The following is a 24,856-nucleotide window of genomic DNA, read 5'->3' as shown; positions in this document are numbered from 1 at the left end:
TTTAAGTTACTGTGTTTTTGCAAAACCATCTTTTAGAAGTCAAGTTTTTTCCCCCATTCATTCAAAAAAAAAATGTATTTACTGAGTGTCTGCCATGAATGCTGGGCACCATGCCAGTGTTGGGAATATAGTGGTGAACAGAGTGGTCCAGATCTCAGCCTGGGAATAAGTAAACATAAACTCTTCAGTGATCTCAGGTAGTGAAAAGTGCTATGAAAAAAATAAAAGAGGCTGATAGGGCAGAAATGTGGGAGATGCAGAGAGGGTGATCAGTATGAACTGAGAGACCTAAAGATAAATGAGGGGGGGGACAGGAAGTGCAAAGGCACCAATAGCAAGCATGGCACTCCCAAGGCACACTGTGCAGTCACTAAGGGGGAAAGAGGTGTAAGAGGGGATGGAGAGGCGAGCAGGGGCCAGGTCACACACAGCCTCGGAAGCCATGGGGCAGGGCGGGCACAGATTTCACTCTGAATGGGATCCCACGGGAAATTACAAAAGGGGTTTAAGCAGAGGAGGGCTGTGATCTAATTCATGCTTTTAAGAGATCACTTTGGCTGCCACATAGGAAATGGCCTGTAGGGGAAACACTCTGATGCAGCTAGAGAGATCGGCGTTTTTATCTGTACGCTTACGCTTACTATTGACTGACCACGGCCTGATTAAGGGTTACAGTAAAAACCTGGTCCTTGCCCTGAGAGTTTAGGAAAGCGAAGATGGCAAAGATCCAGAGGGTGGGCCAGGAGCTTCTGCGCACCTTCCCTGAGACACAGGACCGCAGGACTGAGGAGACAGCAACTCTGTGCTCACCCGGAGACCCGCACCATTCTTGGTGGCAACTTTCTCTTTTGTCCTTTCCTTGAGTAAACGGATACCGAAAAACCTTCCAGCAGCAGCACTTGGTCTGTTCCTGTGTGTGCCAAGCACGCTGATAAATAACAGAAGAACAAAAGCTGCTCACACACGTGTCCTCTCACAGAACATACTACCAACGGAAACTGTTGTCAACAATGGGACAGAAGAGATGAGATGAAGTATAAAGACGGGTCAGGTATTTCATGCAGACCAAGTAGCTAGAGTGAAGAACTACTGCGCAAAAATCACTTGGGAAGGTACATTCCTGAAAAAAAAAATGAATTTGAGAACTGATTCATACAACCTGCTCAGCGAAACATGCAAACATTTTGAAATAATCTTATGATAACCCAATCCACCATTTCTTGCCTAATGTTTCATTTACTTTAAGACTACAATCAGGTGTGGGATGTCTCTTTCATTTAAAAAAGCAAACGAAAACACTATGTATTAGGTCACCGGAGAAGAAAACAAAGCTATCTGTCTGTCTATCTGTATGTCCGCCCACCCTCCCACCTTCTTTGCTCCTTTCAGAGATGTCTGTGAGTAGCCACTAGCTGCCAGGCTCTGAGCAAGGTGCAGAGATCCTGTGTATATGTGACAGAGGGGGTCCCCTTGTCCTCCTCAGGGAAGAGAAGACAGACCCTGAGTGACTAACTATCCAAACAATTAACTACTGAGAGATAAACCCCCAAACTGAAGCCACCGCACTGAAGCTGACAGCAAGAAGCAGTAGCCTGCGGCATTCCAGGGACGACTGAAAGAAAACCACACAGCTGACACCGGACAACAGACATCACGCTTCAGTGGCTCTGCTCCTCAAGAGACGAGCAACAGGGAAGGGGAAGGCCCAGAAATACAAGCTGCTATCAGAGGTTTCCTGCAGATGTTACCGGACCCCTTCAACTGCCCCTCAGCCATAGATGGGTCCCTCGCACGGCGGGAAAGTAACAGTGCCCAGGGTGTACCTGACAGCGATGGGCCTCTTTCTCTGGGTGCGTCTCCATTCTCTGAGCTCATTTTTCCGGAACCACTCCTGGCATGTTCACCGTTGGTTAAATCTGTCTTTTCAGGAGTCGTTGGTTTGCTCTGTGCCTGGCTCTGCTTCAAATGACTGAACTTTGGGGACACTGTTGCAGCTTGGATCACAGGGGACTGGGGTTTTGACGGGATTGGTCTTTCCAATTCTCTGGCCTCCTGCAACTACAAGGCAACAAAAAAGGCATTTAATCTAAATGCTCCCAGCACTGGGGTGCTTGGCTAGCTCAGTCGGTGGAGCCTGTGACTCTTGATGTCAGGGCTGTGGGTTTGAGCCCCATGTTGGGTGTAGAGATAACTTAAAAATAATAAAACCTTAAAAACACACACACACACACACACACACACACACACAAAACTGGTCCCAGCATTTTGAGAAGAACCAGAAAATACGCCAGCCTGAAGGATAACATTTTAAACAGAAGGATAACATTTTAAAAAGGAGATAAATTCTCTTGACAAACTCAAAGCAAATTCTGAATGCTGATTCCAAAACCCAAGCTAGACTCTCTCTCTGCTTTTTAAAGCAAGAACAAAAACAGAATTCAGAGGAAGAAGGGATGCACTTTAAAATGAAACCGTTCACACATCGGGTGTGCCGCGCCCCCAGCAGCTGATGACCGCCACCACTCACCACTTGGTTTTCCATGCGCGTGAAAATGACGTTCAGCATCTGAGTGAGGGTAGCCTTGGCAGTGGTTTGATTGATGAGATTTTTGCTGGCCAAATAGATATTGTAACATGTCCTGACTGTCTGCAGGATAGTGCCCTCATGAATTTCAATGTGTGGGGATGTCACCGCTGTTAGAAGAGCCTAAAACAAAAATCCACAACCTTCACCTTCACAAACACCCACCTGCCTCCCGTCCTCCCACAGCCAGACTTTTCTACAGGGTTTGGCTTTGTTTTGGTTTGGTTTTGTAAATTTTAAGAAGATGGCTCTGCAAACCAAAACTCCCTATTGCTCTGAGCGTAAAGGTAATTATTAACTCTATAAAATCCAAATTATTTGCTGTGATTAAGTTGTGGTGAAGAGGGTTATCAGTATACTTTTTTAAAAGCCAAAACACAGGCAGTTCTCTCAGGAGGGAAACCGCTCCAACTCGATCTCACCTATATTAATCACAAAATACACAGGTTCTGATAGGCAGTCAGTGTTCCAGTTCCCTGGAGGGTTTTCAAGAGAGCTTCAGGAGTGGCTAACATGGAGCCATCCGCACAAAGCTAACACAGTCAGGACTGCAGGTCTGGAACGCTGGCTACACCCATCCTGATCCCGTTCTCCCGACGAGCAGACGGTACTACCACATGCCAAACCACTTCTGGCAGCAGAAATGGAACAGGGAAAGGGCAATGGAATGGGCGGGGGGCAGGACAAGAGGAGGGGGCAAGTTGGCGTAAGATTACCCAGGACCCACTGAGAAATGGCAGGCTGGGAATCCAGAATCTCAAGGAGAAAGACCAGAGGATTTCAAGCCGAGTCAACTGACAAGCAATTGACATTGTTATTAGTGGAACTGTTTACTTTGAAAACACACCTGGTTCCACTTTTCCTGTCTCAGTCTGTGCTAATAAATTCTGACACTTAACAAAAGATCTAAGTGATGCTTATACCCTTCTGTTCCAGCTCAGCACCACCTGAGACAACTAACACATGGCGAATTAGAAATCCAAATTCCCAGGGGAGACTAGCTTGCTTATTTAAAAATCCAGACCAGGCAAACAAACAGAACTACCTTAATTATTTGTAACTGAACTCCTTCATCGGTCTGAGGGCCCTGAAAACAGTTGCAAATGGTTTCAACGATGCGGTCGATGAGCCGCTTCCCTGGGGCTCCACTGTCCGGGGCGTTGCCAGTGATGTGCCCATACGCGATGAGTTTCTAAATATAGAAAGAACGTAGATGAAAAGTTTCTGCCTGGCCAGGGCTGAGCCTGCCCATGGCAGCAAAAGACAGGCAGTAAGCTTGACCTTAACTTCCAGTTCCCACAGATCCCTCTGCTCCCCTGGGGCATGGCAGGCACAGCCACCCTGTGGGTGCAGTGTTCACCCTGTCTCCCATGGCAGAAAAGCCCCAGGATGGTGAAAGGCTGTCCAAGGGAACAGGCAAGGTGTAGAACAGTCACCAGTACACAACCGCTAGTGTGAAAAACTGATGGACCAAAAGCTATACACAATGGAGTCGGGAGTTGCCCAGAGCTGGGGCGGGGGGGAGGTTTAGAGGGAAACGGGGTATGACTGCTGATGAACCCAGATAAAGATGGTCTACAATTAGATTGTGGGGATGGTTGCACAGCTCTGTCAATGTACAAAAATCACTGAATTGGACACTTTCAATACGTGACTTGTATGCATGTGAATTATTTCACAAGCTGTTAAAAACCATATATATGTTTTCCTTTTTAAAAGGAAAGATACATAAGAAACAACCGATAATGTGTTTTGCTGGAGGGGGAACTCAATTCTGCACCTATGTTATCAAACATGTGTCAACCCAGTGGCTGAAGAAGTGGGGGGCTGCCTGGACCACGCCCTCTTGGTCAGGCTACTGACTGGCTTGGACAGGGGCTGCCTTTCAGAGGCCTGTACCACCTCACTTAGGACCTGGATTTCACTGTGGAGAATCTGAAAGCTGAAAAGGAAGTCAAAGGCCAGGGGCAGGATGATTTCCAAGGCTGAGACTCAGAATCACCTGAGGGACCCCATTACAAATGCAGATTCCTAGACCTCAACGCAGACCTAGTGAATCAGAACTTCTGGGGGAGAGCCTGGTAAATCAGTGTTTTTCTCCAAGCTGTCCAGGTTATTTTGAGGGTTGACCAGATAAAAGTATCACTCATCTGACACAACCCCTCTAGGATATGTGAATTCTAAGGCATTCTCTGCTTCCACTGACTTAAAAGAGTTCTTAAAATGCTGTTCCTTTTGGTTCCTAATTTGTCATCTCCTTGCCTCTACACGCACAGAGTGACACAAGGACCTGAAGTTATCTACGGTGCCACCACCACTATGCTAGGAAGACCTGCTGCTTTGCAGAGGCCCGACTCCATTTCTCAACAGCTTTTCCCCCATCATTAGCCGTGGAAGCACCGCCATCCAGTAAGCTGAACAAAACGGGTGAAGAGAGAGTGGCTGAGAGTAGAACATGATCCTGCCAGATCGTGTGACTGAATGAGCAGGAGAGGTCTGCACACTCTCTGCCGATCAAGTCCAACCACAGAGGTCACCAGACAGGGACAGGGGGTGGGAGCAGGAGTGGGGAAGGTGCAGACGGTGGGGGCGGCGCTGAAATGTGTTTCTGAAAAACAGCTCAAGATGCCCTTTACCTCAAACCCCTCCCTGCTGCTAGACACGCAGCCTTCCAAAGTGGGCAGCGCTGGCTGCCTGGTAAGTGAACTTTGGTTTTTGACATTGCTTATGCCTTACCCCTAATGGATGCCTAAGCCCATCTGGAGCACCAGATTATGAGTGGGATGGTTCTGAACTCCTAAAATGGGAATGTTGAGAAGTAGGCCCCATAGAACCCAGCAATGATGCAACAAAGCAAGGATGGAGGTGAACCACTGCTGAATTCAAATATGAAAAAGGATTAGAAGGATTCTCTCTTCTCTACAGGCTCCTGAGAGAGCACATTCCCCTTCAAGTTGAACAGGGTTTTAAAGAATGGCTTCACTCCCGTGTCTGTGCAGTGACACAGGGACAGAAGAAAGCAGAGTTCCTGCATCCTTGGGAATTTCTAGTTCTGCCCTCTTACCCCTCCTTGGGCCAGATATTGTCCTGGGCACTGGAGGCACAACAGGGAATAAGACGGTCCTTCTTCCCCTGGAATTTATATTCTCCAGGGCAGGGGCAGACCAAAGCCAAAAGTCCTGGCTGGGATCTCCAGGGCCCTGTCTGATTTATAGACATCTTAAAAAGAACAAGTTGCAGTGATAATGCATAGCATTATCTCATTTTTGGAAAATAAAAACTATGTGACTATGTGTGTATTTTTGTAAATGCACAGAAAAAAGCCCGGAAACATAGCAGAGGTCCAGCAGCATGAGTGAGCTTGGCAAGCTCACTTAAGGAAAGTGCTTTGCACAGTGAGTGGGGTGGAAAGTTACTGGATTAACATGATGTGGTACATTTCTAAAGGCTCCCTCCAGTTCCTACATGGCGAACAGGCTGGAGGGCCACAGGAGTAGAAGCAGGGGACCAATGAGGAGGCTACCGCAGCTGTCCAGGAGGAAGATGCTGGTGGCTTGGACTCTGGGAGGGTGACACAGATGGAGGGCAGAAATTCCTGCTTTATTTCTTGTCGATGCAATGAGATGGGAAGAGAGCAGAGGAGGGAGGCCTTTGGGCAGCTGACTCATTGACCCTTGTGTCCAAGGAGGCTGCCTGCACAGGGATGTTCACTGTTACTCTATTTGTCAATGCCCCTCTGTAGGGGAAGAGATAAATTAAATGATGGCATAACATATCATACATCAGTCAAAAGGATGCACATAGCCATATAGTTAGATCTTAAAAACACTGTGGAAAGTAAAAAGCAGCTGCAGAACACCTGAAACTTACATAACATTATATGTCAACTATACTTCAATAATAAAAACTTTTAAAAATTATTTTAAAGAAAAGTATTAAATACATAATGACAAAGAAGAGTGCAGATATGGAAGAAATTGTGAGGGTGAAACATGATTGACTTGTGTTTGAAAACCACTGAGTCCTCATCATATTTGGTCCTCATCATCACCTACAAAGGCAAATGACACTATTGTTATTCTATGCCTGAGGACCCCGGACTCTGGAAAGGTTAAAGAACTTGTCCCAGGTGTCTTAGTGACATGTTAAGCCAGTATATAAATGCTAAGCTATCTGTGACCCAAGTCTGTGCTTTCTGGCCTTGACTTATTTTCCTTCTTCAGGGACAAAAAGTTTTATTAAGTTGGGTCATATGAAGTTCCTGATACCTGTTTTTCACTCCATGAGAATGTGGTTCTCCAATTTCATGTGGTTCAACCTGAAACATTATTAAAATGAGAAAGTCCACATATCCAACTAACATTCTAAAGATGCGAATAAATTAGGGAAACTTGTCAAATTCATAAAATAAAAATCTACCACCCATAGGCAAGAAAAAAAATGAACAAGAAAGGAAAAAAGTATACAACCTGCACAGGGTTGGGACTAGTGGTCTAAGGGACTTCAGCCTTATCTGTAAAGTTCTAAAAAAAATTTTTAACAGAGAACGTAGTCATGTACAACTTTTATAATTACGAATGGATGTTAAAATGTGCTTTAAAAATCTGAAGTTTTCTAGAAATAAGAACTAAAACATAATGCTTGTGGTATGAAGGACAGCCGAGACCAGTGGTTTCCTACAGCCCTCACTGGGACATAGAAAGAAAATATTACAATTCTATTCCTATTTTTTTTTATCTTTTTGAAAGTTCTATTTTTGTATGTTTTATAATATATGTAATGGAATAACAGTAGTACATGTACATAATCTTACCATTGAAGAAATATGAATATATTAGAAGAATATTCTTAAAAAAAAAAAATCTGGCTACTGACATATGCCCAGGGAACCCTGGAAATCACACACTGAGTAAGGCAAGACTGAGCCTAATGCCACTCCCCTGGCAGGGAGGGGAAGTGTGCAGCAGACCTGGTGCTGAAGGGAAGGAATAAAGAGAATCTTTATCTTTTGGTAGAAGTGAGCAGCAGCAGAACTCTCTAGGTTTCTGTCAGTGGAGAGAGGGAACTCTAAGCTAACCGTGCTCAGGACAAACCAAACCCATAAGCACCTTTGCCATCCCATCACCTCTCCAAGCTCAGAGAAGGATGCCTTTAAATGCCCAGGGCAGAATGTGGATATGTCTGCAGCTGGCTTCAATTCTGCTCAAACCAACCTTTGCCCTTAGACATTGGCCTTCCGTTTCCAAGACGGAAGTCATCTCTCCCACACTGGGAAAAGCCAGCCTAATAGGCTTTGCAAGGACAACCTCGAAGAGCAAATGAAATTTTTCATTCAGTATTCCAGGGAGCTTTGGGTTACTTTCTAATGTCGTAAAAAGGACGACACAGCTTGCATTTTGTAAAATGACCAAAGAAATTCGAGTATACCTACTAAATCACAGAGAACTTCCCGTCTTAAAAAAAAAAAGAGCTAACCATATGTTGTAGGCCTGAAGACACTTTTACACTTATAGTTCAAGTCAGGACAGTGGGCTGAAGCAGAGCAGGATGTCACTGTTTCCGTTCCAGAGCTCCAGAAACAGATTATCTCCAGGAAAATATAGAACATAAAATACAAACAGCATTATTTTTAATCAAAGGGCCAGAACCACAGGGTAACAGTTAAGAGTGGTGGTCAGCAACCTTTTTCTGTAAAGAACCAAATTTTTAGGCTTTATGGTCTCTGTTCCATCAACTCAGCAGCAGTAGTGGGAAAGCAGCTAGAGATAAGAAACAATGGGCACAGCTGTTGCTATGGACTAAATGTTTGTGTCCCCCTGTTCCTATGTTGAAGCCCTACTCTCAGTGAGATGGTATTAGGAGGTAGGGCCTTTTGGGAGGTGATTAGGTTTAGATAAGATCATGAAGGTGGGGTCCTCATGATGGGATCAGTGCCCTAGAAGAAGAGACTGGAGATCTGGTGTGCTCTCTCTGCCATGTGAGGACACAGCTGACAACTCAGCCATCTACAAACCAGGAAGAGGGCTCTTACCAGGAACTGAATCAGCTGGCACCCTGATCTTGCCCTCCCCAGGCTCCAGAACTGAGGGAAATAAGTATCTCTTGCTTAAGCCACCCAGTCTGTGGTATTCTATTATATTAGCCTGACTAGATTAAGACAGCTATGTTCCAATAAAACTTTATTTATAAAAGCAAGTGGCAGGCCAGATCTGGCTTACAATTTTAGTTTAATGACCCCTGGTTAAGAATTCAGACGGGGTGGGGAGAGGTCTAGATACTCACCCCATTCCACCACTTCCTGGGCAGGGGGAGCTCTGTAGGGCTGGTCACTTTATTCTCTCAGCCTCCATTTCCTCAATTCCGAAATGAGGATGAGAGTTAAGTAACCAGAGTGTTGCTGGGAAGATTAAACACAATGCTGCGGACAGAGCACTGAGCACAGGGCCCAGCACAGGCCAAGTACTCAATAGCCACTGTTCTTAGTACATCGGTAATGTTAACCGTCAGCACCAGCTTCAGAACTAGACCGTAACATGAGAAGAAAACAACTAAAATTAACTTATGCCAAATTTCCTCAGAAAATTTCATAGCAACAAATATTTTAGGATGGAAGGAGGACTTGGGCCTGCCATTTAAGAATTCTTGGCTCATTATATGTTTCACATAGGACAATCTGTACAGAATTATACTGAATGAGAAAATAGCTTTTCATTTGGAAGAACTGCTTCTGTGAAGAAACTGTCATCAACTTTCAAGTACAGATATATCAAAGAAGCGAGATTAATAGAGTAAATATTAGACTGGAGATGCCAAAAACATGGCATGCCCACGGCCACTTGGCAGCCCGTGCCTGAGCTGACATCACCAACTGATCACCGTATTTTCTCAAGAAATCCAGATGAAGCTTCAGATAGCTTTTCAACACAGCTTCTGAGCAATCATAATATAAAACCTATTCACTATGCCTGTTCTAGAAAGTACTGATAAATTGTGGACCTCTGAATATAATTTTTTAATTTATCAACCTTTTTCCATTGATGTGTAGGTTGCCTGCTGGGGTTAAGGATAAAAGTGAGGTAACCAGAAACCTCAGTAGAGCTCAAAAAAAAAAAAAAAAAAAAACGAGAATGCTGGACCAGGAATTAAGAGACCCACATTGTAGCCCTGTCTCTGTCTTTCATACTTGCATATTACTGGACAAGTTATCTTAACTTCTCTATTCCTGTTTCTTCATCAATCGAAGGTGATTTATAACAAGGTCCCTGTGGCTCTCATAGTCAATCCTTATTGTTCCCAGATCCTTTATTTGCAAATGTACCCAACTCAACTACAATTTCTTTGTAAGCCCAAATCAATACTCGTGGCACTTCTGCAGTCATGTGTGGACGCACGCAGAGCAGTGAAAAAAATCAAATCACTTGATGCACACGTTCTCAGCTGAGGTCAAACAAGGAGACGCTCTGTCTTCTCATTTCAGCTCTTATACTGTAAGCATTATCTTTTCTGTGGCCTATTTCATGCCACATTTTTTGCCCCCCCTTTTTTTGTCCATTTTGTTGGTGTTTTTGCCATTTAAAATAGTCCCGAAGCACTGTGCTGAAGTGCTGTCTACTGTTCCTAAGAGCAAGAAGGCAATGATGTGCCTTTCAGAGAAATTACATGTTAGGTGAGCTTTGTTCAGGCATGTGTTACAGTGCTGTGACCATGAGTGCAATGTTAATGAATCAATAAGATATATTAAATAAGGCATCTTTAAACAGAAAAACACAAAGAACAAAGTTACATATTGCTTTATGTATTGATCAGTTGATGCATGTGTTGACGCCAGAGGCTTACAGGCACCTTATCCTGTATTTCTTATGGGAACAATGATTCAGGATTTGCTTATTCCACATTCACAGTGTCCTTATAGAATATTACCACAAATGATGAATAGTGATATCTATTTCTCTACTTGATATTCTGAATTTTAATGCCATCAAGAAAGAGGTGGCATAAAAATATTGCATGTGCCCATGTGTGCCCACATTTCCAACTAATCCTAAAGGTTTCACTTAGAAAAACATACGTAAGGGAATACAACAAAGTATTTCCAGGGAAACACATTCTTGTTCTGGCTAAGGAGGTCAGACCCCTTACCCTTCCCTCCCTCAAAGAACATGTTGGATTGCTCCTTCCTCCATCACCCTGGAAGCACAGTTCCCCTGAAAGGACCAGCGATGGCTTGGAGGAAACCCTCTTTATACCAGCAAGTTTCAACGTGGTACCTGCAAGCAGTCGAGGGATGTGCTGACCACCCGGGGGGACTTGGACTGGCAAGCTAGCTCGAATGGAAGGAAATACTTGTCAGCTTCAATGAAGTTTGCCTTTGGTGGTGCGGCAGCGCCAAGCCTAGAGAAAAAGCAGGAGAGGGCCAGAGAGGGGAAGTGAAAAAACAAAAAGTTTGCTTTCCCTACACATCACTCTAACTTCCCATCCCACTTGCAATCATTTAATTGAAAGTGCCTGCAAACTACATCTGTGGGGCGAGACAATTAAAAATGGAAACACATGCATTAGGACAAAAGACCAAAGTGCCACAGGCAGAAGGGAAGGTCTCTGATTAGGGAGCTATGCTGACAGCATCCTGGACTGAATCCTGGCATCAGCCATGTTCTGAAATGTGACCAACTGGCTTTTTAACTATGAAGACGAGAAGCAGCCATTTCTGGGGCAAGCTGTCCTCCTGCCCAAGGAAGCATAACATACAGGCCAAGGGCTTTGCCTCATCTGTCAAGAAAAGGTACAGCAGCATTAACTTGATCTACTTTACCCTTTCCTGCAAATGTGCAGTTATTGAGTTGGTAACCTGTTAACCTAGCATCTGTTCAAACACATACGGAGTCCTGCCATGCGTCCGACACTGCCAGGAGAGTGTGTGCCACCTGGGAGCTAAGGAATATGAAAAAGCACGCACAGAAAGGGGTTCCCATGGCTACTACCTCTGCCTTAACACTGTATTCCAGCAAAGAGAAGAGCTTACCTCTGCTTTTCTATCTCTGTTTTAATTTCATCTGGTGGGGAAGAAAGAAAGCCATGTTAGGAGCATGAAATATTTATATAAAAGAAAACTTTACTAAAACATATTTGGAAAATATTAAAAAGAATGTTTATGAGCTTTTGAAGAACGAAATGCTGACAGGAAATGATTAGAAGTGACTATAATAACAATAGCTAACACAGACATGGAGGTTATTTTGTGCTAGGCACTGCTCTAAGTACTTCACATACTTTCATTTACTTAATCCTCAAAACAATCCTATGAGGTAGGTGGTATTTATCTCCATCTTATTTAGAGCAGGACTTCTCAACCAAGACACACTGACAATGTGACACTGGGGAACAGGTGATCCATGGGGCTGTCCTGTGCACTACAGAATGTTTAGCAGCATCCCTGGCTTCTACCAACTGGGTGCCAGGAGCAACCTCCTGCACTCTGGAAAACCAAAAATGTCTCTAGACATTGCCGAGTGTCCCCTGGGGCAAAACTGCCCCAGTTGAGAATCACTGATTTAGATGAGAAGCCACGGCACAGAAAGGTTAGGTAATTTGCCTCCTGTGATGTATCAGGAACCAGGGAACCAGAATTTGAATCTAGGCATTTTGGCCCCATAGTCCAATGTTTAGCTATTTCCCCATTCTGCAAAATGTATGTTAACGACAGCTACCACAATATTATGGTCATGTAATAACATTTCAACTGTCTAAAAATATGTATAGCAGACTGGCAACAAACAGAACAAAAAGCTGTGTTAGTAGAATGACTATTTTTTCTTTTTTCACATTTTCTATGATAAGCATATATATTTTTACAAATCTGTTTTAATTGTGGTAAACACACCTAAAAATTTACCATCTTGACCATTTTTAAATGTACAGCTCAGTATATTGACTACACTCATATTGTTGTGCTAAGGCATATATAATTTTTATGAATTAAAAATTTTTACCATGGAGGTTATAACAACTACCCAGTGAAGGTTACAGAAATAGTGTCATTATTCACAAATCACAACCTCAAAGAGATAATCTTATTTCCGAGAGAACAGGGTTCTGTGCCCCTGAAACAACAGAACACTCCATCTAGACATAGAGAGAATTCTCCCCCACCCCCTCAGTCAGATAGTATTCTTGCATGTTAGGCTCTGCAGGCTCAACATATTATCAAAGCAGGCCACTGAAATAAGTCTGCACTGAATGCCATGTATTTAGATAATCTCCAAAAGGGCAGCCTTTTTACAATCTGTTGAGAACCAGTGGTTTGGATATGGCATTAGTTATCCCAGCAACACAGTTCTGGTAATTACAAATTTCCTTTGCTTGGAGAACTCATATTCTAGACTGAGCTAGGAAGTGAAAACTGAACAACTAGACTCACTAGCGGTGGCAATTTCTAACCTTCACGCCACCCTTCCAATGTCTTCTTACTACACACGTAAGAAAATGGGTGAGGAACACCCAGATGATTAATATCAAGTATTTTGCTCATGGACCATAAGGGCTGTGACACACAGGGTCTGTTAAAGAGAGCTCTGTGGCATGGTTCCTTCCCTTTAGGGATAAGAATCCACTATGGAAGTAGCTGTGGCTTCCTCTAGTAGAGGCCCCCAGGCTGTGGGAATGGCCCAGGAGGCTGGGAGCCAAGCTTGCAGAAATCTATATACATAATATCAAGGCTCTGCTCAGCGCTTAAGATCGTGTCACTGTGTGACACTCCAAAGGGGTACTGCTGCTCAAACTTGAAAGAAAGTAAGGTTTCCTTCCAACCATGGTTACTTTGTTAGAGTTGAGATGTTCAATGTATCTGAAGCAATGAGACCTTCACTAGAGTCTGTGCTGGCCTCTGAGCTCCAAAATTATCTGTTTTGGAATGTCACCGGTGCTAACTCACCAATGGCTAAGGCAGGGTCTGACCTACAGCAGGTGGCCAACAAGTGACAGTTCTTTTGCTCTTTCTTAAAACAGGAGCCAGAAACAGTGCAAAATCTCTAGTGCCATGGGTGGAACCAAGCAGAGCCAAGGGGAAAAAGAAAATGAAGGGTAGGTGCCCATTCAGTCCGCACCACAACCCAGGAAGGCCAGAGCACTCTTATCCCATAACTGTTAACACAGCTGAGGAATCTGGAACACATGTGAAGCCACCTGCCCACCATCACAGCCACCAAGTACTACTGGGTAGTCAGGATTCGTAACCCAGGCTGTGTGCTCCAGAGCGATACTCCAGAACCCCTCAACGATGAGACAGAGGAGGAAGGTGGGTGAAGGAAGAGGAGCATGTGGAAGGGCACGCCTTCTATATTTACAGAAGAATATTATATTTATATTCTATAAAGACACTCTGGTTTATTGCCTCACATTTTAATAGGCACTGCTTTCCCGACAGCCAACTGGGCAATTAGCAGTCATAAATGAGCAGGCTGGAAAGCAGGGAGACCTGAGTCGGTGAGGCAGCTTCAACTGAAAAGCAGCACTATCTTCCTAGGAAGTCCTTTCTGGGCATCGCTGCTATCTATGAACCCCAAGGGTCAGATTCCCCCATTCATCAGTGGCTTTGGCACTGACCTCTGCTCTACTCCCAAGCTGAGTCCAACAACCACCTTCACCAACCTCAATATGCCATCACTGGTCAACTGGCCCAAAGTGGCCCAAAGTGGCCCAACGTCCCTGCAAACCTTCAACTCTCCCCCACACATCTGACCTGCCACACACCTGCCTCCTATACAAATCAAGGCTGCCCTCAATTCCTTCAACTTCCCCTCCGAGGACCCCCCCCCCCCCCCGCCCTGCTCCAAGCCAGGCTGCGTAGCTGGTCACACTTGGAGTCTGGTCCCTACGTAGAACTGTGGCACTTCCAGCTCCTTCCTGTTTCATCCCCTCAATCTCCTTTCCTTCCAGATGTCCTCAATTGCTCTCAGAAGGGCCCTTCTTTGGCCTGTCAGATCTTGATGAGTCCAACGTGTCAGCTCTCCCCATTCTTCAGTTTCCAGGATGGGTCCCATTAGCAGGACTGTTATCAGAATGATAGGCAATTCACAGCCATGACTCTCTCTGACCTTTAGTCTTTAATTTCTGGCAAAATTCCAAACTTGGATTACACTACTATCTCCTTTTGACCTGTCTCCACCTAACCAGACCTCTGCCAACAGGGCAAATTGGTGGGGCTACAGAGCCATAATCACCAACCACAACAGAACCCTAAATCATGCCAGGTGAGCCCATCTCCTCTAGCCTCCACAGACAACTGCATGTTTCTCTGCTCTCCTCAAATACCCCACCTCCCCTCCTAACCATCACCCCTCCTCTTTACTCACAACTCATGCTCCTGGCATCTCCTATCTCATTTAGAGATTAGAAACTGCCACAAGGAGACTTCGGCAACTTAACCATTAGAGAACCTACAAACTGACCCACTTCTGGACTCAGCCTCCACTCTCTCCTGCCAGAGGACAGGGTCCAATCCCTCCACCTCTGTAGTCTCCCATCCCTATCTGCCTCTTGGGAATTTCATGCTGTCCGTTCCACCTAGAATCTGATCACTTTTCACCGTGCTAGGCTACCAGCACCACCATCCACGCTGCTCCAGCTCTCATCCTTCCTCACACCCATATCTTTCTTCACACAGCAGCCAGAGGGACTCCCTTCAAATGTAAATGAGATTACATCTGCTCAAAACAGATTATCCATAACCCTTATAATATAAATCACATTACATCTGCTCCTTTGCTCAGAACTTTCCACTGGCTTCCCATCTCCCAATGAATAAAATCCGAAATCTTGACCTTGGCCTCCAAGCCTCCGTAAGATCTGGCCCTGGGCCATCCCTCTGATCTCACCTTCTACCACCCCGCCCCCCAGCCTGCTTGTTGCATGTTCCAGTTTCAGGGACTTTGCAATTGCTATTCCTGCTGCCTGGAATGCCCTCCCTCCCTCCCTTAAGTGCACTGTTCAAATGTCACCTTCCCTCACCACCCAAAACTGCCATCTCTGCGCGCCCCCCCCCCCCGTAATTCTGTATCTCCTCACCTGCTTTACTTTTTCACTTTGGTTTATTTTTCCAATCTCTCTTCACAGTATTTACTGCCCTTGACATATTATTTATCAGTTCATTTGTTATCTGTCTTCCCCAAGGGAATATAAACTGTGACAGCAGAGACTTCTGTCTGTTCTGTTCATTGCTGAATTTCCAGCACCTAGGAATTCCTAGGTGGAGAGCAGGCACTCAATATTTGTTGAATGAATAAACTGTCCTTTCTCTTTCCTGCATTATTTAACCTCTCACTCAATTGGCTCCCTTCCCAAGTTTCAACCTTTAAAGAAAGAAAAGATAAGACAAAAAACCTGTGACCCACATCTCCTCCTCCTTCCCTTTACACCAGAGCCAAACTTTGGACAGCAAAGAGGTGCCCATGTTCACTGCCTATTTCTTCACCTCCCACGCAGGCCTCAGCCCACTCCAGTCTGGTTTTCACCCTTCACCACACCCCCAAAACAGCTCAAGTTAAGGTCACCAATGACCCCCATGTCTCTCAATCTGATGGACATTTTGCTACTCTCCATCTAACTTGACCTCCCTGCAGCATTTGACCTTACTGGCCTCTCCGACCTTGAGATGTTCTCTAGTTCTGCCACCACAGGCACACATTCTCATGGGTCCTCTGTTTCTTGCCCCAAGTCCTCCCTACTGCCCTTGCAGACTCCACCTCCCCACCCAGACAAGCAGGCAGGGGTTCCTCCAGCCCAGGAAGACCTCCTCTGCCTCTCCTCTGTCCACTCTCTCCCTAAGCCACCTCATCCTCAGTTGCCACTGAGGCTCTCCTGACTCCCGAATCACGATTTCCAGCCCAGGCCTGCCTCATGAACAGCAGGCTGTCCCTCCATCCACTGATGACTCCACCTGTCCGACTGGATGCTCAAAGGCAGGGGAGCCTCAACACATCAAGTCCCAACTCAGATCAACCTCCTGCCCCCTACCTCTCCCCAGGTGGTCTTCCCACACTCCCACCTTACAGAATGGCACCACCATCCATCCAGCTGGGTGAGTACCAGTCTTCTTTATCCAATGTTCTTATCCAACCCATCAACAAGTTTTGTCAGCTTCACCTTCTGAGCAAGTGGGGAATACATTCTCTTTGTCCGCCTTCTGTCATCACCACTCGAAGTCCAGACACCAACATCTCTCACCTGGAAGATGGTAACTGCCCCCTCATTGTCCCTGGGCCATCCCTCTGGTCTTTCTCTGAAATGTTCTGAACACAACGTCCCAAGTGATTGTTCCAAAATACAAACCTGGCCATCCTGTCGCCTTCTCCCTTGTTTGGAACTCTTCAGTGCTGTCTCGCTGCTTTTGGTGTGAAAATCAAACTCCTCACCATGACAACTTTGGGGTGGGCCCTGGCCTACCCCTCCCGCCTTATTCTCAAACACTCAGTCCCCTCTCATTTACCATGCTCCAACCACACAGTGGCCTCTTTCAGTTTCTCTTGTTTTTTTTTTTAATCCCTTTTTTCTATTTTGAGATAACTGTCAATTGACATTTTAGTTTCCTTAACAGTTATACTCCTCCCTGCCACAGGGCCTTTGTACATTCTGTTCCCACATGCTGCTAAAATGCCTCTCACCCCAATCTATTTGTTTTTTTTTTTTTAAAGGTTTTCCATTTTTTTTTTTTAAGACTTTATTTATTTGACAGAGAGAGACAGAGAGAGAGAGAGAGGGAACACAAGCAGGGGGAGTGGGAGAGGGAGAAGCAGGCTTCCCGCAGAGCAGGGAGCCTGATGCAGGGCTCGATCCCAGGACCCTGAGATCATGACCTGAGCCAAAGGCAGACGCTCAACGACTGAGCCACCCAGGCACCCCCAATCTATTTCTTATTTATCATTCAGATCTCAAGACTTCCTCAGGGAAATTTTCCCTCACCCCTTTGTTCACTCCCCTGCAGGACCAGGTTTCTCCCCTTCACAGGACTTTTTAAGTTGTTAGTATGATCCAGAGGATGTGATCATTTGACTAACGCACTTCTTCCCCATTAACTGCAAACTCCATTAGAACAGGGTCCTTGTTTGTTTCCCTTACATCATGACACCAAATGTGACACCCAAATAAATATCTTCTCAATGAATGTCACCCCACCCTTGTTTACTCAACAGATAAAAGGAACATATAAATAACAAATATGCACTGACCGCTCCCTGGGACCAAGGAAAAATTTAAGAAATTTAATAGCACAAGAAGGCCATTCTCCCCACAAATCTATAAAACTTAATAAAGTACCTAATAAAAAAGCTAAAAGACTTATTTACAACCAAAACAGTAAACTGAAAGAAGCTTCTTAAAGGAGGACTCCAGGAATGAGTCAAGGTTTTCTAAGATAACCTTGCTGGAAAGACAGTCAAGTATTTTCCTGGCAGGCTCCCGAAGCCTGGTGAAATTGGTGAGAACTAAATACAGTTCTGAGCTATTTATATAGGAGACTCCATGTACTTGCTGATGAAGTACACGTTTTCACAAGTCTGCTCTTTTCCATAAAGAATAGTCTTACTGTTTTCCCCAGCACTGCTTACAGAGTCTCCCCTGAGCACAGGACGAGCTCTAAATTCATCCAACCAACCGCTTGCTTCACTAGCATCGAAATGTCAGAGACTTGCAAAAATGTCCATAAACCAACTTATACGGGAGGCAGAGAAGAGCAAGCATTCCTTCCTTCTCCTTTAAATATGGTAATGCCAGTGCCTCTGAATTTTAGCAGATCAGCTCTCAGGCGCCAGGTTTCTGTGACATGACTGCATTGGTTCACTTATCCTTCACCATAATCCTGGGACATAGTTATTACCACCTTTATCATTTCAGGAAACTGAGGCTCAAAGAAACTAAATTGTCAGCCCAGGATCACATGACTAATCAAGAAGCAAAGTTTCCAACTCAGCTCTCAGTGAATCTTCTGCCAAATTAATAAATAAATACTTTTCAATAATCAAAAGCCAACTTTTTAGATGCTGCTTCTAGGCAGATGACCCACTCCTAAAGAAGCGTCATAAAGCTTTTCAACAAAAAGTAATCTGTCAAGGTCCTGAGTCCTGGTATTTCTCAAAACTTTAATATGCAGCACATGTAAACAAAATGTCTAATCAAAACACCAGAATTTACTAAAATTAAAGGCTTTATTCTGTATTTCAACAGAAGGCCTTACTTTATCTGCTGTGACAATTTAGGGATTTTTTTACTATTTTTCAAATTTTGTACTTAGGTTCTTCCTAATGGTGAGAATAGTTATTTTGAACACATTAGAAAAAAACCAACATCATATGGAAGACAAAGCAATTTACTGTTTATCATATGGACGTGTAAATGTTAAATTTTTTTGCATATTAATATACAACTAAGATTTATGAATGTACTCTCTTAATTGGCTCCTTCCCAATGACATTTAAACTAGTTCAAGTTTTTTCTACTTTAAAAAAAAAAGAAGAAAAAAAACCTCCCAGGATCAACATCTCCTGCCTCCCCTTCATACCACGGCCAAGCTCTGGGAAACAACTGTCTGTGCTCACTGTCTCTTTCCTCACCTCTCACGCGTGCTTCAACCATTCCATGCTGGTTTGCACCTTCACTGTGCCACCACAAGAGCTCAAGTTAACATCACCAATGACCCCCATGCCTCTAAATTCCATATATTAAACAAGATTGGCAAATCTAAAATTGGATTTTATGATTTTTTTTTAAGATTTTATTTATTTATCCGACAGAGAGAGACACAGCGAGAGAAGGAACACAAGCAGAGGGAATGGGAGAGGGAGAAGCAGGCTTCCTGCCGAGCAGGGAGCCCAATGTGGGGCTCGATCCCAGGACCCCGGGGATCATGACCTGAACCGAAGGCAGACGCCTAGACTGAGCCACCCAGGCGCCCCTGGATTTTATGATTTCTATGTCAGGACAGAACATGTGTTACAGTTCTTTCCCACCTGGCTGTGCAGATGTGGGCAAGATGCTCTCTGAGCCTTGGTCTCCCTTTGCCTGTGGTACCCAAAAACAGACACCAATTCCACATCACAACTCTAGAATTAATCAAAGGCAGTTTACTGCTGATGAAGAGAGATGTCATAAATCAGAGCACTTCATAACTCAAATGAAGCTTATAGGACATAAGCTCTTCACCCTCATTTCTTTCTTCCCATTAGTCCCTAAGGTGAAGTAAAACAAAGACATATGCAGCAAAAAGCTGCAGAAAAAAAGCTGTCATCTTCTTGACTAGAGGCTTTCAAATACACCCCAAAATTCAACTACAGAAAATATGGTCTCTCTACTTACCAAATGCTTTACTTCATGAAACTTCAAAACGTTCATGCAGTGCAATTGTTTAAAGACTCCATCGAGTATTTTATATACACTAACTTTCATATGGAGAAGCAGTACAACACTAGAGTAAATGGTTAAGATCTGGCTCTGGAGCCAGACTGCCAGTTTTCCCTACTGGATCCATGGCTTACTGGTTGAGTTATGCTGGCCAACTTCTCTGGGCCGCAGTGAGGATAATAACAGTAAGAACTAAACTGCATGTAAAGCACATGGCATTGTGCCTAGAACATAGGAAAGCTTAGTACATGGTAGATAGCAATAGTTATTACATAACATGTGATTTTAAAAAGTGACTCAATTGGTTGATAAATGATGTGTCAGTGTAGCTTCATCATGGTAATAAGTGTTCCGTTCTGAGGAGGGATGCCTAATGGGAGAGGCTATGCATGTGTGGGGGCAGGGGGTACATGGGAATTCTCTGTACCTTCTGTGCAACTGCTGTGAACCTAAAACTGCTCTAAGAAAATCTATTTTTTAAAAAAGATCACTCTGTTTCATATGAAAATATGTTTACTATTTTCATATTTTCTTGATAATGACTAAGAATGATGCCTACTAATTAGAGCACTCAGTCCTTGCTTACCACTCCGTTCAGATTATTTAGTAAGATATCGCATCTCTTATCATATATACCAGAAGAGTACCATTAGAACAATTCAGTTATTAACATTTTCCAGATTTCCAGACAAATTTTTCCATACTCAATTTAAAAACCTTCAGATTATCTTGTCAAGTCTCCAAACTCCACAGAGTTTAAGAACAGTACTATCATTTAAAGTGGGATCATGAGAGAAAATGGCCCTGAAGACAGTTATGAAATGGATGTTTAAGAATGTATGTATGTGCCCCAATGGAGGACCGAAAGGTTCAAGATCATTAATATACATCAAAGCTTCATTAACAAGGTAAAGAGCAACAACATCCTTGGGTGATGAATACTCTTACAGGATATTCTGATATCTCCAGATAAAGGTTGGAAGGACACAATCTCCTAATTGGGCAGTCCATATCTGTGCATTTGGCATTTAGTGCAGATAAACCACCGAGATTACTGTAAACCTGTCCATCCCAATCATCACTGCTTTTACAAGGGACAAGCCCTGTCTTCGTTGAGCTTAAGCAAGTTAATGCTCCAATAAACACAGCCTCCTGGTCGTGTAATTACATTCTTATTTATTGCATCTACAAACCAAATAGAGCAATACGTCACTCCTGACTGAGGAACCAATGCAAGTTAAGAACATCAAGTTAGAGAGTTCAGTTTCTGTGGTTTGTCACAGCTTAAACTAATAATAAAAAACAACAGCAAGCCTTTACAGAGCACCTAGTACCTGCCAAGTTCTTTAGAAATGTCAATTAACTTCACCTTTATAATTCAATGAGAAAGGTATTAATACCTGTCCAAGATCACAAAGATAAGAAGTGGAAGGCAAGGGATTTGAACCCAGGCAATCTTGAGTCCAGAGAACACACTCCTAATCTCTCTACTATGCAGTCCCTGTATCCCTGACCCCTTTCCCCCAATTCTATAACCAACGACAGAATCGTATCACAGCTGTTTCCTGTAAGTGCTCTTTATCATCTAAGCATTTCAACTTTGAGTGGTCATTTACAGTTCCTCTTATCAAAATTCACGGTAATCTCTAAAATGCCAGCCACATTGCAATACTTCTTATACACAAGCTCATACATAGGCTTGTTTCAGCTATTCTGGGCACAAGAGATGCAGAATGAACTATCACCGTGTATTTGGTTTTCTATTGCTTATTAATAAAAGCAGCCATTTCTATTTAAAAGCAGTGACACAATTACTCTCTTAAAAAAGATGGTCAGTTTAACTTAACACTGTGCATAGGTTCCCTTATAATATTACCCAATTTGATGACAATGATGAGCCACCATGACGTTTGGCTACTCATTTAACCTATGGCCAAATTACTTCCTATATCAGTTTTTTTTTTAAGATTTAATTTATTTATTTGAGAGACAGTGAGAGCATGAGCGGGGGGGGTGTGTCAGAGGGAGAGGGAGAAGCAGACTCCCCGCTGAGCAGGGAGCCTGACATGGGGCTCAATCCCAGAACCCTGGGATCGTGACCTGAGCCGAAGGCAGCCGCTTAACCGACTGAGCCACCCAGGCGCCCCATATATCAGCTATTTCTTACAATTCACTACTAAAACACTGAACGTGCATTCCACAATTTGGGTTGGAAAAATCTAAACTTCTGACCAAAGATATGATGCAAAAAATATCTAACAAGCTCTCAGTGTTTTGACCCTTTATGACCCATAAGGCAATTTCATAAGTAGGTTCCAACAATGTGATACCCAGTTTGGTGAAAATTTTATGTCAAGTCTTCTGACAAGGAGGAATGAAAACTTTTCTGCCAGATTACTATTTTTAAATTTCTGCAACAATACTCTTAAAGTAATACTGAGAGGACAGAATCCAGGCAGATTTCAAAATAGAGTTCTAAGTATTGGGCTTTTGCCTAACAAACTGCTTTGTAGTGCTTATCCTGCATTCCTGATAAAACAATATCCAAGAGTTAGCCTTGGTTTTCTGAATAGAAAAGCTTTACAAATCCAAATCTCAGTAAATTCCTCCAATTGACCCTGGATTTCACAGGACTAACATCTGTTTCCCGGCTCTCTAAGCAACAACAACCTCTCCATCAATAGTTCTTGACCCTTGAGGGAGCCTCAGACCCTTCTGAGAATCATTTGAAAGCCATGGACCCTCTTCTCCAGAAGTGCAGAGTTCACAAGCTCATCCCTAGGCCCCAAGAAGAGAATGCCTGCACTATACCTTATACCAATTGTAGTGAGAAAAGTGATGGCAACTTCGAACGCTTTGACAGAAAAATCACATTTTCTATGGACTCAGTCAATTTGTTAGGGGGGAAAAAAAGTCTTTTTACAGATGCCAGACCAAAGGCAACAGGGTGGTGAATTAGCCTGAAGCTAGCCCTGAAATGTACTCATCGTAACTGCCCAGAACTCTCTTCTCCTGAAACTGCACTTAGTGGATACTTCTTGCCTTTCAGGACTCAGCTCAAATGTCACCTCCTCAGAAAGGAATACTTTCTTGACAACCTATCAAAAGCAGTCCTCAGGCCCTCTTTATCACATCTTGCTGTTTTACTTTCACAGAAGTATTTATCAGCATTCAAAAATGTCTGGTAATTTTCTTATATATTTTTTTGTTTCTCCTTTTAGACTACAAGGGCCACAAGGGCAAATACCTTGTCTGTCTTATTCCCCTCCGTATCCTCTGTGCCCATCACAGCGCCTAGACGACAGAGGGCATTTGATTACTATTTCAATGCTTAAAAAGTAAAAGACAGCATGTTGATGGTCTAATCAACTACCAAGGGTTTAACTAGCTATGAGTTAGAGTACTCTCCCTCTTTCCATAATCTGTGGGTCCATTCAATCAACACCTACTAAGTGCCAGGCACTCCTGCAAATGCAAGGGGTCCAGCAGTGAATAAAACAGACGAGTCTCTCTGCCCTCATACACCCTCTAGGGAACTGCCCGCAATAAGCAGATCTCTTGCACCTACCTAGGAGGTGTAGGTTATGACGGAATTATGGGAGAGCCCCAAATTAAAGGAAACCATTCTCCAATCCGGGACTTCGAAAGCAAGCCTCAGGGATTTCCCTAAACCAGTTGAGCAGCTCTTCCCACTTGCTCTGCTCACGTGGGAACCCTAACTAGAAGAACCAAGTAAAGAAAAAACTTGGGGCAAGGGCTACTGCTTCTGAGGGTGGTGAGGGGAGGAACCAGGAAACAGGACGGCAAGGAGTCGTGGCAAGAGCCCTGGGCTGGGAGGCTGGAGAGTTAGCACCAGCTTGTCACTAACTTGCTAGGTGACCTTGGGCCAGTGCCGAGCTCCCAGGGCATCAGTTTCCCCGGGGTATCATGAGAGGACCGGGAAGGTGGGATTCGAGGTCGGGGGAGGTGGAGGCCAGGAGGCCGGCGGGGTAACGGCCGGCGTGGGGAGGCCGGCGCGGGGCCGGGCCGGAGCGGCTCACCCACCGAGCGCCACCTGGCAGGCCCTGCGCAGCTGGGAGTGCTGGGGCCGCTTCACCTCCTTGTCGGCTAGGATCTTCTCCAGGGCCCGGGACACGAACATGCTCTTGGTCTGGCTCTCCTGCATGGCCCCGGCCCGGCGGGGGCTGGCAGCCCCGCGGGCGGGCGGCGCGAGCAAGCGGGCGAGAGAGGCTGCGGGCCCGGCGTCCCGGCCAGCACCGGCCGCGTCCGTCCCCGCCGCCCCGTCAGGAAGCTACGCCGCGGCCCCACGGCGCCGCCATGTTGGAGCGCGTCACGTGACCACGTGACTGGCGGGGCCGCTACGGCCGCCGCGCGTCCGTCGACCCCGTGACCTCCGGCGGGGCGGGGCCTGCGGCTGGGGGCGGGCCCCGGAGCTGGGGGCGGGGCCCGGTGGGCAAGGAGGGGCGGGGCGAAAGAGCAAGGTAAGGAAACTGAAGGTGGGGGAGGCGAGCGGAAGTGGATGAAAGCAGGAAGGGACGGGCAGGACCCGAGAAAGGGGAGAGGGAGTACAGGTGGGGAAGGGAGCGATTGGAGGTGAAGGGGTGAGAGGAGAGAGGAGGTAGGAAGAGGAGAGTTCAGGAGAAGAGAAGTGGGGAAAAGAGTTGAGGAGAAGGAGAGAAGATACAGGGAGGAGGAGGAGTTGGGAGAAGGGAAGAGGAATGAAATGGAAGAGGAAGTGGTGTGGGAGGGAGGTGTGAGAGAACGGCCGGAAAACACGGAGTGAGAAGGAGAGAGGAGAGGAAAGGAAGGGGTGGAGGGAAAGGGGAGGTGAAGGGAAGGCAGAGAGAGAAGGGGTATTCATGGACGCTCTCCAAACACAGGATC

General features: G+C 44.9%; 1 protein-coding gene across 2 annotated transcripts in view; it reads right to left on the bottom strand.

Moving 5' to 3' along the window:
- The window catches only part of ARFGEF2 (ARF guanine nucleotide exchange factor 2), an 88,540-nt gene extending 64,276 nt beyond the window's left edge, over positions 1-24,264 (bottom strand). For both annotated transcript variants that reach the window (XM_028125213.2, XM_088026789.1), the window contains exons 1-6: positions 24,017-24,264; positions 11,607-11,637; positions 10,852-10,975; positions 3,630-3,776; positions 2,528-2,707; positions 1,824-2,058 (exon numbers count right to left, since the gene is read on the bottom strand). In XM_028125213.2, coding sequence (XP_027981014.1) covers positions 1,824-2,058; positions 2,528-2,707; positions 3,630-3,776; positions 10,852-10,975; positions 11,607-11,637; positions 24,017-24,137 — 838 coding nt within the window. In that variant the 5' untranslated portion in view covers positions 24,138-24,264. The remainder of the gene's footprint in view (positions 1-1,823; positions 2,059-2,527; positions 2,708-3,629; positions 3,777-10,851; positions 10,976-11,606; positions 11,638-24,016) is intronic.
- Between the last annotated feature and the right edge of the window lie 592 nt (positions 24,265-24,856).

The sequence above is a fragment of the Eumetopias jubatus genome, unplaced genomic scaffold, assembly GCF_037043125.1.
Source record: "Eumetopias jubatus isolate StellerSeaLion01/CBP00866 unplaced genomic scaffold, mEumJub1_p1.0 scaffold_9, whole genome shotgun sequence".
Taxonomy (NCBI): domain Eukaryota; kingdom Metazoa; phylum Chordata; class Mammalia; order Carnivora; family Otariidae; genus Eumetopias; species Eumetopias jubatus.
The sequence above is the reverse complement of the archived record's forward strand: the minus strand, read 5'-3'. Positions and strand labels throughout refer to the sequence as shown.